At 42.3% G+C, this 13,365-nt stretch overlaps 1 protein-coding gene across 1 annotated transcript; it reads right to left on the bottom strand.

Moving 5' to 3' along the window:
• Window positions 1–1,698: 1,698 nt before the first annotated feature.
• LOC120065397 (myosin regulatory light polypeptide 9) lies at window positions 1,699–8,747 on the bottom strand. The gene is made up of 4 exons (XM_039016380.1): window positions 8,634–8,747; window positions 5,908–6,109; window positions 2,159–2,320; window positions 1,699–1,874 (listed from the first exon to the last, which is right to left on the bottom strand). Exons 2-4 carry the CDS (start codon window positions 6,089–6,091, stop codon window positions 1,699–1,701), a joined length of 522 nt encoding a protein of 173 aa, XP_038872308.1. The 5' UTR covers window positions 6,092–6,109; window positions 8,634–8,747.
• Between the last annotated feature and the right edge of the window lie 4,618 nt (window positions 8,748–13,365).

Below are 13,365 nucleotides of genomic sequence, written 5' to 3'. Positions count from 1 at the left end.
GCTGAGGATTTTTTATTTAATTCATTTAGAATAAGGCTAATGTAACAAAATGTGAAAAAAGTCAAGGGGTCTGAATACTTCCAAATGCACTGTACATTCATATTCCTTCACATGCTGCTGCTACTCTAGGTTTATCTATGCAGTCACTACCCCTAGCTACATTTTACCTCAACTAACCCGTAACCCTGCACAATGACTTGGTACCAGTGCCCCTTGTATATAGCCTTGTTATTTAGTTTATATTTTTCCTTTATTATATTTAGTTTTTTTTGTTGATGCATGAGGTGAAACAATATTAATGACCTTTAAAGCTGAGATCTGCATTAGGAGAAATGCCGCCCCAGGCGCATTTTTGTTTTTGCATCCTGCATCGTTATAAAAAAAAATCTGTACACAAGACTGTTCTCTCACGTGCAATGATGTCCAAGGGAGGGGGAGAGTGTTCACAAGACTGTTCTCTCACGTGCAATGATGTCCAAGGGAGGGGGGGGGGGGTGTTCACTGTTTGAAGTGACATATTGTTGTAATATCGCAAACGGGTGTGGCAGTTTCACCACTACTGATTTCAGCTAAGACCCAGTGACTCTTGAAATACTGCCTAGTCTATATCTGGACCACTTCATTTGATCATACATTTTTATGTCACATGCTTCTTAAATGACAGGTTGTAAACTAACAATGAAATGCTTCCTTGCGTGTCCTTATCCTACAATGCAGAGTTAAAGACATATAGAAATGAAGTATTCTTCTCAAAGTGGTGTGAAGTGTCACAACTGCAATTTAAGAGAATATCAATCAGTATATATTTTATTTTCTCAGATAGAATATTATAAGGTTTTGAATGCTGTACTGAATGCAGCAGGACATTGAAATTACTCATCTGGAATAAAGGGACACAGTGGAATATGTCACTTCAGGGTCCTTCGTTAGTCCTATACAGGCATGATACATTTCCTTAAACAATAATTCAACCCAAACACAACCAAGCCCAACCTCTTCCTAATGTTCTCTCTTATGAAAGAGCAATGAGTAAAACAATTTCAAAAGGCTGACTTTCTTCACGACATCGTCCCTCGCTTTCTTGTACAGGTCTGACCCTTCATGTTGAGTGTTTTATCTTGAATGAGGTTGTGGTGCATCAATGCAGGGAGAGTTAGAATAGACCTGACCAGATGACAAGAAGATATGACTAGCACTGGGAAACATGTCCAACGAAAGAAGGGTGGAATGATAAGCATTTAAGCAATGAAGGTACCATACAACCCGTCAAAAACATTACATTAATAGAATAGAAGAGAGTCCAATACAATGTGGTTTTCCAACACAGCTCCTGGATAGAAGGTGCAGTTTCTTACAGAGGCGGTGCTGGTGTGAGAGGCAAGAAGAGGTACTTGGCTGGTTTCTAGTGCTGAATGCTTTTTTTTGTGGGGGGGGGGGGTGCATCTCTTTGGGGGGGGTGTTTATTGCATCTCAAGAGTCTAATATTGCTTCCTTTCACCTTTCCTGGAATGGATTAGAGTAAAGCAATATTCAGATCACTGGGAATTTCAGAAAGGATACAGAGAGGAAGCCACTACAGACTTATTGAGATGCACTTAGCTGAGATACACTCTTCAATGGATAATCACCATTGACTATAAAAGAGAAGTCCATTCCATCTAAAAAGCACTGTGCGGGCCGCAAAGCAGTTGTCTCTCCCTACATGTCGTCCTTGTCTTTAGCACCGTGTTTGAGGATGCGGGTGAACTCGGCGTAGTTGAAGTTGCCCTTCTTGTCGATGGGCGCCTCACGGAACAGCTCGTCCACTTCCTCATCAGTGAAGCGGTCACCCATTGTGGTCAATAACTCTCGCAGGTGGTCCTCGTGGATCACTCCTACAAACGGGAGAGTGAGGCGGGTCATCGTCTGGCTCTTTCTCAATTTATCTTTCCTCGATTCTTCTCATCCGCTCTCCTTCTCTAAACATTGGAGAAGAAGGTCCAAGTGGGGGGACCTTGAACCTTCTCCAATACGGTTGAGAAGGAGGTAAGAAGAGAGGCTGAGAAGAATCGAGGATATGTTTTTTTTCCTTTTAAGTGTTTGACATTACTGTGAAGGTGGATGCTAGTGGTTGACATTGGAGAGTGTTTGTGAGTGTGCGTGCACTTGTGTGTCTCACCAGAGCCCTCCTCGTCGAAGCAGGCGAAGGCGTTGCGGATGACGTCCTCGGGGTCGGTGCCGTTGAGACGCTCTCCGAACATAGTGAGAAACATGGTGAAGTTGATGGGCCCCGGCGCCTCCGCCATCATCCCCTCCAGGTACTCATCTGACGGGTTCTTACCTGGGGACCACAACAGAACACTCACACCATAGTCAAGATTAAGTGGTAAAATATGAATTCTGTTCGAAGGTAGACATTGAGTAAAGATATACACTGCTCAAAAAAATAAAGTGAACACTTAAACAACACAATGTAACTCCAAGTCAATCACACTTCTGTGAAATCAAACTGTCCACTTAGGAAGCAACACTGATTGACAATAAATTGCACATGCTGTTGTGCAAATGGAATAGACAAAAGGTGGAAATTATAGGCAATTAGCAAGACACCCTCAATAAAGGAGTGATTCTGCAGGTGATGACCACAGACCACTTCTCAGTTCCTATGCTTCCTGGCTGATGTTTTGGTCACTTTTGAATGCTGGCGGAGCTCTCACTCTAGTGGTAGCATGAGACGGAGTCTACAACCCACACAAGTGGCTCAGGTAGTGCAGCTCATCCAGGATGGCACATCAATGCGAGCTGTGGCAAGAAGGTTTGCTGTGTCTGTCAGCGTAGTGTCCAGAGCATGGAGGCGCTACCAGGAGACAGGCCAGTACATCAGGAGACGCGGAGGAGGCCGTAGGAGGGCAACAACCCAGCAGCAGGGCCGCTACCTCCGCCTTTGTGTAAGGAGTAGCACTGCCAGAGCCCTGCAAAATGACCTCTAGCAGGCCACAAATGTGCATGTGTCTGCTCAAACGGTCAGAAACAGACTCCATGAGGGTGGTATGAGGGCCCGACGTCCACAGGTGGGGGTTGTGCTTACAGCCCAACACCGTGCAGGACGTTTGGCATTTGCCAGAGAACACCAATATTGGCAAATTCGCCACTGGCGCCCTGTGCTCTTCACAGATGAAAGCAGGTTCACACTGAGCACATGAGCACATGTGACAGACGTGACAGAGTCTGGAGACGCCGTGGAGAACGTTCTGCTGCCTGCAACATCCTTCAGCATGACCGGTTTGGCGGTGGGTCAGTCATGGTGTGGGGTGGCATTTCTTTGTGGGGCCGCACAGCCCTCCATGTGCTCGCCAGAGGTAGCCTGACTGCCATTAGGTACCGAGATGAGATCCTCAGAGCCCTTGTGAGACCATATGCTGACACATGCACATTTGTGGCCTGCTGGAGGTCATTTTGCAGGGCTCTGGCAGTGCTACTCCTTGCACAAAGGCGGAGGTAGCGGTCCTGCTGCTGGGTTGTTGCCCTCCTACGGCCTCCTCCACGTCTCCTGATGTACTGTCCTGTCTCCTGGTAGCGCCTCCATGCTCTGGACACTACGCTGACAGACACAGCAAACATTCTTGCCACAGCTCGCATTGATGTGCCATCCTGGATGAGCTGCACTACCTGAGCCACTTGTGTGGGTTGTAGACTCCGTCTCATGCTACCACTAGAGTGAGGGCACCGCCAGCATTCAAAAGTGACCAAAACATCAGCCAGGAAGCATAGGAACTGAGAAGTGGTCAGTGGTCACCACCTGCAGAATCACTCCTTTATTGGGGGTGTCTTGCTAATTGCCTATAATTTCCACCTTTTGTCTATTCCATTTGCACAACAGCATGTGCAATTTATTGTCAATCAGTGTTACTTCCTAAGTGGACAGTTTGATTTCACAAAAGTGTGATTGACTTGGAGTTACATTGTGTTGTTTAAGTGTTCCCTTTATTTTTTTGAGCAGTGTATATTATGGTTCAATCCCCATGGGGACATACAGTGAGGGAAAAAAGTATTTGATCCCCTGCTGATTTTGTACGTTTGCCCACTGACAAAGAAATGATCAGTCTATAATTTTAATGGTAGATTTATTTGAACAGTGAGAGACAGAATAACAACAAAAAAATCCAGAAAAACGCATGTCAAAAATGTTATAAATTGATTTGCATTTTAATGAGGGAAATAAGTATTTGACCCCTCTCAATCAGAAAGATTTCTGGCTCCCAGGTGTCTTTTATACAGGTAACGAGCTGAGATTAGGAGCACACTCTTAAAGGGAGTGCTCCTAATCTCAGCTTGTTACCTGTATAAAAGACACCTGTCCACAGAAGCAATCAATCAAATCAGATTCCAAACTCTTCACCATGGCCAAGACCAAAGAGCTCTCCAAGGATGTCAGGGACAAGATTGCAGACCTACACAAGGCTGGAATGGGCTACAAGACCATCGCCAAGCAGCTTGGTGAGAAGGTGACAACAGTTGGTGCGATTATTTGCAAATGGAAGAAACACAAAAGAACTGTCAATCTCCCTCGGCCTGGGGCTCCATGCAAGATCTCACCTCGTGGAGTTGCTATGATCATGAGAACGGTGATGAATCAGTCCAGAACTACACGGGAGGATCTTGTCAATGATCTGGGAGGATCTTGTCAATGATCTCAAGGCAGCTGGAACCATAGTCACCAAGAAAACAATTGGTAACACACTACCCCGTGAAGGACTGAAATCCTGCAGCGCCCGCAAGGTCCCCCTGCTCAAGAAAGCACATATACATGCCCGTCTGAAGTTTGCCAATGAACATCTGAATGATTCAGGGGACAACTGAGTGAAAGTGTTGTGGTCAGATGAGACCGAAATGGAGCTCTTTGGCATCAACTCAACTCGCCGTGTTTGGAGGAGGAGGAATGCTGCCTATGACCTCAAGAACACCATCCCCACCGTCAAACATGTAGGTGGAAACATTATGCTTTGGGGGTGTTTTTCTGCTAAGGGGACGGGACAACTTCACCGCATCAAAGGGACGATGGACGAGGCCATGTACTGTCAAATCTTGGGTGAGAACCTCCTTCCCTCAGCCAGGGCATTGAAAATGGGTCGTGGATGGGTATTCCAGCTTGACAATGACCCAAAACACACGGTCAAGGCAAGAAAGGAGTGGCTCAAGAAGAAGCACATTAAGGTCCTGGAGTGGCCTAGCCAGTCTCCAGACCTTAATCCCATAGAAAATCTTTAGAGGGAGCTGAAGGTTCGAGTTGCCAAACGTCAGCCTCGAAACCTTAATGACTTGGAGAAGATCTGCAAAGAGGAGTGGGACAAAATCCCTCCTGAGATGTGTGCAAACCTGGTGGCCAACTACAAGAAACATCTGACCTCTGATTGCCAACAAAGGTTTTGCCACCAGGTACTAAGTCATGTTTTGCAGAGGGGTCAAATACTTATTTCCCTCATTAAAATGCTAATCAATTTATAACATTTTTGACATGCGTTTTTCTGGATATTTTGTTGTTATTCTGTCTCTCACTGTTCAAATAAACCTACCATTCAAATTATAGACTGATCATTTCTTTGTCAGTGGGCAAATGTACAAAATCAGCAGGGGATCAAATACTTTTTTCCCTCACTGTACTTGTTAAATGAATGTCATTTCGACGTCTGTTGAACCAACGTTAAATTTACTTATGTGCCCGGTTGGACGTTTATTACCGGTCTGCATGCTTATTGTTAGTGCTCTATTTGACAGTACTGGTATTTAGCTGGGAAACGTTCCGTTGCTATACATCTATAAGGTTGTTTTTGGGGAGGATGTTTCAGTCTAGAATTGGTGAGTATACGCTGGTTAGGTCTTGTATATAGAATATAGTCAACCCACTAACAACAGGTTCCTATGTCTTACCCAGTGAGGCCAGCATGTCATGAAGATCCTCCTTGTCGATGAAGCCGTCTCGGTTCTGGTCTATCATGTTGAAGGCCTCCTTGAACTCCTGGATCTGAGACTGGTCGAACATGGCGAACACGTTGGACGTGGCCCTCTGGGGGCGCTTCTTGGTGGTCTTCCCCTTTGCACGTTTGCTCGACATGATGGTGGTTGGATGGGCCTAAGGCGTGTAAAATAGGACATGGATGGTTACGTTTGGATGAAAGATACGACTCCCCAAAGTAGGCTGTTGTATTGAGGAAGAGGATGGTTCTCATCTCTCCCACGGGAAATGTCCCCACCAAAAAAGATTGAATAAAGAAAAATGCTCTTAATTTATCATGGCACAAGATATATGCAAAAGCAAAATATGCAAAATTTGCAAAAGCCGGACAGTGATGATTTAGTTAGGCCTACATGTCAACCCTCATCAGCGTGATTGCGATATGCATTGAATATGATCATACATGAGCAACAATTGTACATAAATTGTCTAGGTAAGGCTAGGGACTTCACTTGGTGCCAGAAAATTGGTTATTACTTAGTCTCAATTATTCAATTTTCAGTCTCTGCATTGGTGCCAGATGCCATCGAACTCCAAATTACACTTTCTCTCCGCACTAAAGATTCAGGTGGTGCCACTGCTAACTGTCATCTGCAGTGAACAGTGTGAAGATGTCACAAGATGGCACCTGGTATCCTGGAGAACGGGCCAAACTTATACCCGTCACTCAGTGTGCGTCATTGACGATGTGTGCACAGGCGGTGATAGTGCTGCTGGGTGGTGGCACATCAGAATACAGACTGAGCGAGAGCCAATACCATACAGGAAGTAACATGTCATTAAGGTTGAGTCATTTAGAGGTATAATGAGTTCATTGACTGCCAGACTATGACATAATGCATTGAGAGCCACTGAACCATGTTATTCATATCAATGATTCGCTTAGACTCAGGGAAGCTCTCCACACAAAATCTCTTCCTCATGTTGGATGACTGACAGAGAAACAAAATATACTCTCTCTCTACTGGCATGTGGTACAGGAGATATAAACACTGGTAACCAAGATATAAAGCAGGCTACCCTATCATTTAGCAAGCCTTATTTGAGCATAGATGGGAACGACGTGTGTATTTGCATGAGTATGATAGAGGTAGATCACAAAATCATGGCCGTGTTCAGCAGGCACAAAATTAGAGAACGTTTTTAAACGTCAAAACGTTCTCATTGGGGCAATGTCAGTTGGTACCAAAATGTTTTCTACCATTTCATCCCTACTGAACAAGACCCAGTTGTCCAGTGATATAACCTAGTCAAATGTTAGGCAAACGACAAGTCTCTCTCACTCAGTGTGTCTCCGCTTGCTATTGGAGGTAACAGAGATGTAAGGGAGTTTTCACTGGCGAACTGCTTGCTCATTGTCCAGCTTCATTTCAAAGGATGAAGGAATTTTAAGATTAGGATTTGGGCCTGGGGCAAATGTTTCTTCTCAGAAGTTCTCAGTCCTTCTCTTTTCCATGTGTTTATAACAAATCACCATGACTAGGGAGCTGTTCAAAAATGAGAATGTTAGAAGTGAATTTCTCAGCGTTGAGTTGCCTGATTTCCTGTAATATTTCACATTCTTAGATGACTAGATCCCTATGTCATTGTAAGCACACCTTGCACAACCATTTAAAACGGATCAATTAGACTTGTTCAAACCCTCATCTCATTCTAACTAACTAGATCTTTAGTCTGAAGCCACCTTGGAAATCTGTTTCCCCCAACTTCACTCTAGAATTATTTTCTAGGCCCTTATTACTTCACTGCTTCTGCAACCAATTGAATTCCTCAGGTTTCTCGACTGGCTGACTCACCGATTAGGTTTAGAAAACATTTCAAGATCAACTGAAATCAACATTTCAAGATCATCATTGGTTTGTTATTCTCTGGGATGTACTGTGTGTTTATCAGTGTACCAACCACACCTCATCTCTGCGGTCAGGGCCCCACTGACCAGACACACACACTCACAGTTATGTCAATCACTGTCTTGACCTAACCACCTCACCTCTCATCACGGACACCACTACTACTTCTGAGGGGTCAGCACTGGGGAAATTCCTAAATGCGACATACTTCAACAGACCAAACCAATCTCTCGTTGTCTAAAAACAGGTAAACATAAGGCTCTAGATTAGAAGTGAGGCTCTAGAGCCCTCAAACTCAACTCTGGACCTTGAAGGCAGTTCCATTGCATTTTTTCATTGTTCCCCTCTAATTATGGACTGATTTAGGCCTGGGACACCAGGTGTGTGCAATTAATTATTAGGTAGAACAGAAAACCAGCAGGCTCCTGACCTCGTAGCGTAAGAGTTGAATACCCCTGCTCTAGAGTTTAGAAAGTTCTATACAGGTCACAGAGTGGTGACAACTGGTCAAATCTTAATTCCACAACACAGTTGTTTGGGCTACAGAGCACCACCGTGATGAGAAGCTACACCAGATGACCCTAGACCTGTGACTGGTCGCTTTAGGCATGCAAGAAGAACTCAGAAACTCTATCCAGCCCTCACCTTTAATGCCGCTTTTACCAATGTTGACAGTTTCCCATACAATTCTGACTAATGCTTTAAAAGTGCCATATCTGATACCAACATAAAATCCCTATAAGATAAACAACATTAAGGAAAATGTTAAAAAATATATATATACATCTCACCTTGGCTTCAGGTGAATTGTAGTTGTTTTGGGGAGTTCTCTAAGGCCTTCTGTCTGGGTCTCAGTGCTTAGTTGGAAGGGAAGCAGGCAGCCCCACTGAAAAGTTTGTTTAAAGAAAGTCTTCAACCGGCCCATCCCACTCCTCCATTGGCCAATCGCCTTGCCCGGCTGTCCCAAACAGAGCCAGCCCTGCTCAGGCATTTACCCATACAAGGGAAAAGAATGTGCAGGCCTGCAGCTCGCCACTGCCACAGCGGAGCCAAGGTTGTTTGGCAATGGGAATGTGGCTGAAATGACAGGAACTCTGATAAGCTGCCTTATTTAGAGAAAAAGCTAAAGGGCCGCTGTGCGGACGAGCTGTCTATGGTTTCTGGTTTTACATCTGGGAGGGAGGGAGAAGATGATAGGAGCCGTGTTCTCTGGTGTTCTGAAGCTCCCAGTTGTTTGAAAAGCTGCCTGGGGGACTCCTTAATAAGGCAGTTTGTCTGGCCAAGCTACTGTCTGGATCTCTAGGGAACACCTTTTATCATGTCATTGCTGTACAGTAGCATCAGTTCTTCTGTGGTACTGTTCTCTGCCATATTGAGAAAAACTGTTGTGCTGTTCCAATGAAATTACACATTTATATTGTGTTATTGTTCTTGCAAATACCTACCAAGAAACAAAATATCTGGTCATTTGAGTTGCACAGATGCACTTTTTGTAACTACACAGTAGTTGTGTTAACATAATTTGGTCAATGTCCTTTACTTTTCACCTTTTAACACCTGATTTACTTAACAAATGGCAAATCTAATAGGTGGTCCAGGTCGGGGGGGGCTTCCTCTTTATTCTCCATCCTCCTCTATTGTTCCTCAACCAAGGGGGAAGGCTGATGACTTCACATTTGACCATTAGACCAACTCCTTGAATGCCCTACTCCTTGGAAGTTTGCAGTTGTCAAAAAAACACTATTTTGCTTTAGTGTGTGTACTTTACTGTACTAATACTTGGGATATTGCTTTTCAACAGGAGAAGTAAAAAAATGGCTGGAGGACATCTTTAAGAGAAGTATAAAATAGTGTATTATGGATGTAAATTTAAAGTTTATGAAGGGTTTGTCAATGACTTTTCAGGTTCTCTCTTTCAGTGGACCTATGCAAATGATGTGTTTATGGAAATTGTGTTTTTTATCAATATAGATTTGCAATAAGAGTTTTGCTTTGACCACATTTTACATTTGCAGAATAACCTGTAGTTCATATGTACAAATAAATAATGTATGTGTGTATTGAGCTTGCAAGTAAGCATTTCACTGTACTGTTTACACCTGCTGTATCCTGTGCAGGTGACAAATACACATTTGATTTGTTTACATGCAATGGGTATAAATGTCTGCCTGGAGTGATGCTCCTATGAAACTCCTATGCTTTGCTTTATATTGCCTATGCTACTACTGTGTGCAGAGTATGCTGGAGTCCATTGCATACCCTGGCCTGTAAACAAGAAAAGGATGCCGTCTGGTGGCCAGAGAAAGTTAGAGTTTTTTTAAATAATCTACAATAATAATGATCGTTTTCTGATTCTAACATAGACTAGCGTTTCCCAAACTCTGTCCTCGGGACGCCAACGTTTTGGTTTTTACCCAAACACTACACAGCTGATTCAAATGATCAAAGCTTGATGATTACTTGATTATTTGAATCAGTTGTGTAGTGCTAGGGCAACAACCAAAGCGTGCACCCGACCCAGTTGGGGAAACCCTGACATAAACAATACAGTACTATAATTGTGACGTCAACGAATTGTGTGACAATTCTGATCTGTTATATAATTTTTCATCTTATTAATTAATCGATCCCATCATTCATAAATTATATTTTCTGCCAAATAAAATACAATTGTATTGGCATACACATATCTGCAGATGCTATCGCAGGTGCAGCGACATGTTTGTGTTTGTAGCTCCAACAGTGCAGTAATAATACCTTGCAATACAAAACAATAAACACATAATCCAAAAATGTTAATAGAAAGAATTAAGAAATATCAGATTGAGCAATGTCAGAGTCCATAATATAAACAGTACCAGTCAAAAGTTGACACGCCTACCATTCCAGGGTTTTTCTTTATTTTTATTCGTTTCTACATTGTAGAATAATAGTGAAGACAGCAAAACTATGAAATAACACATGGAGTTATGTTGTAACCAAAAATGTGTCAAACAAATAAAAAATATTTTAAATTTGAGATTCTTCAAAGTATCCACCCTTTGCCTTGATGACAGCTTTGCACCATCCAGCTTTCATATGTTCTCATGTTCTGAGCAAGGATCTTAAACGTTAGCTTTTTTACATGGCACATATTGTACTTTTCCTTTCTTCTCCAACACTGTGTTTTTGCATTATTAAACATTCAATCAAAATTGTAATCAGTAACGTAACTTTTGGATTACCCAAACTCAGTAACGTAATCTGATTACATTCCATTTCTTTTAGATGACTTTCCCCTTAAGAGGCATTAGAAGAAGACAAATGCATGTTACCAAATGAACGACATCTATTGCAGGATAAATCAATGTTAAAGTTTACATAGCTGGCTATATATGGATGATACATTTTACTTTATGGGTTGGTTATGTAGGCTTCTTCTAACCCGTCGCTTTCTACTACATATAATAATATGATTAAAGTATATCTTTACATTAAAAACCAAAGTCTAACAGAATTCCAGTCATTCCAATAAATGTTATGCCCCTTGATCTGCTATCTTCAAGTATAGATTAGCCAAATTGTTTTACCTGAGCATGACCCCAAAACTAAGGACATATTAACCAGCCCTACTGTTGTTTATGATTTTGTTGTCATGGAGGACTGATTGATTCCAGTTGAAAAATGCTGCACTCATGGAATGGCATGCTTTGAGCACTACTGAAAAGGGCTATTTGCATGTGAAAAATGAATGCCATATGCTGCATTTGCTATAGACCTATTGTTTACCTTTTTGTTGCTGACACTTGATAATATGCAGCTGTTTTAAAGGGCAAATCCACAGATAAAACAATAACAAAACAGTTGCCCTGCCTCTTTTGGTAAAAAGCTGAGGGATGGGCCTGGAGAAATGTGACCACTCTCAGATTAATAGACAGAGCTATGGATGCAAGGACTGACCATCCATGATATATTTTTTTTTTGTTTTAACCAAGTTATGAGGCTATTCAGTGTTTGTTTACATTTACAATGTTTACAAACATTGGAATAAAACAAGCTTATATTTTTGGTTCTCATGAGTGTGACAGTTGAACTAAGCTCATGAAACATTTAAGTTATATTCTTCAAGAATCAATGAAGACATATATTTATATTACCGTTCAAAAGTTTGGGTTCACTTAGAAATGTCCTTGTTTCCATGAAAACATACATGAAATGAGTTTCAAAATGAATAGAAAATATTGACAAGGTTATAAATAATGATTTTTAATAGAATTAATAATTGTGTCCTTCAAACTTTGTTTTCGTCAAAGAATCCTCCATTTACAGCAATTACAGCCTTGCAGACCTTTGGCATTCTAGTTGTCAATTTGTTGAAGTAATCTGAAGAGATTTGACTCCATGCTTCCTGAAGCACCTCCCACAAGTTGGATTGGCTTGATGGGCACTTCTTATGTACCATACGATCAAGCTGCTCCCACAACAGCTCAATAGGGTTGAGATCCTGTGACAGTGCTGGCCACTCCATTATAGACAGAATACCAGCTGACTGCTTCTTCCCTAAATAGTTCTTGCATAGTTTGGAGCTGTGCTTTGGGTCATTGTCCTGTTGTAGGAGGAAATTGGTTCCAATTAAACGCCATCCACAGGGTATGGCATTGCAAAATGGAGTGATAGCCTTCCTCTTCAAGATCCCTTTAACCCTGTACAAATCTCCCACTTTACCACCACCAATGCACCCCCAGACCATGCTTGACAAATGGCGTCAAGCACTCCTCCAGCATCTTTACATTTTTTCTGCGTCTCACAAATGTTGTTCTTTGTGATCCGAACACCTCAAACTTAGATTCGTCTGTCCTTAACACTTTTTTCCACAATCTTCTTCTGTCCAGTGTCTGTGTTCTTTTGCCCATCTTAATCATTTATTTTTAATTGGCTAGTCTCAGATATGGCTTTTAATTTGCAACTTTGCCTAGAAGGCCAGCATCCCGGATTCGCCTTTTCACTGTTGACGTTGAGACTGGTGTTTTGCGGGTACTATTTAATGAAGCTGCCAGTTGAGGACTTGTGAGGCGTCTGTTTCTCAAACTAGGCACTCTAATGTACTTGTCCTCTTGCTCAGTTGTGCACCGGGGCCTCCCACTCCTCTTTCTATTCTGGTTAGAGACAGTTTGCGCTGTTCTGTGAAGGGAGTAGTACACAGCGTTGTACGAGATCTTCTGTTTCTTGGCATTTTTTTTTTGCATGGAATAGCCTTTGTTTCTCAGAACAAGAATAGACTGATGAGTTTCAGAAGAAAGTTATTTGTTTCTGGCAATTTTGAGCATGTAATCGAACCCACAAATGCTGATGCTCCAGATACTCAACTAGTCCAAAGGCCAGTTATATTGCTTCTTTAATTAGGACAACAGTTTTCAGCTGTGCTAACATAATTGCAAAAGAGTTTTCTAATGATCAATTAGCCTTTTAAAATTATAAACTTGGATGAGCTAACACAACGTGCCATTGGAACACAGGAGTGATGGTTGCTGATAATGGGCCTCT

The sequence above is a fragment of the Salvelinus namaycush genome, chromosome 20, assembly GCF_016432855.1.
Source record: "Salvelinus namaycush isolate Seneca chromosome 20, SaNama_1.0, whole genome shotgun sequence".
In the NCBI taxonomy this organism is placed as follows: Eukaryota; Metazoa; Chordata; class Actinopteri; order Salmoniformes; family Salmonidae; genus Salvelinus; species Salvelinus namaycush.
The sequence above is the reverse complement of the archived record's forward strand: the minus strand, read 5'-3'. Positions and strand labels throughout refer to the sequence as shown.

What these genes read in the sequence shown, in the direction of transcription:
- LOC120065397 (XM_039016380.1), bottom strand. Translation starts at nt 6,091, where the DNA reads ATGTCGAGCAAACGTGCAAAGGGGAAGACCACCAAGAAGCGCCCCCAG. An exon ending in TGACATGCTGGCCTCACTGG is followed by an intron (nt 2,321 to 5,907) that starts GTAAGACATAGG and finishes TGTGGTCCCCAG; the next exon opens with GTAAGAACCCGTCAGATGAG. An exon ending in CTTCGACGAGGAGGGCTCTG is followed by an intron (nt 1,875 to 2,158) that starts GTGAGACACACA and finishes TCCCGTTTGTAG; the next exon opens with GAGTGATCCACGAGGACCAC.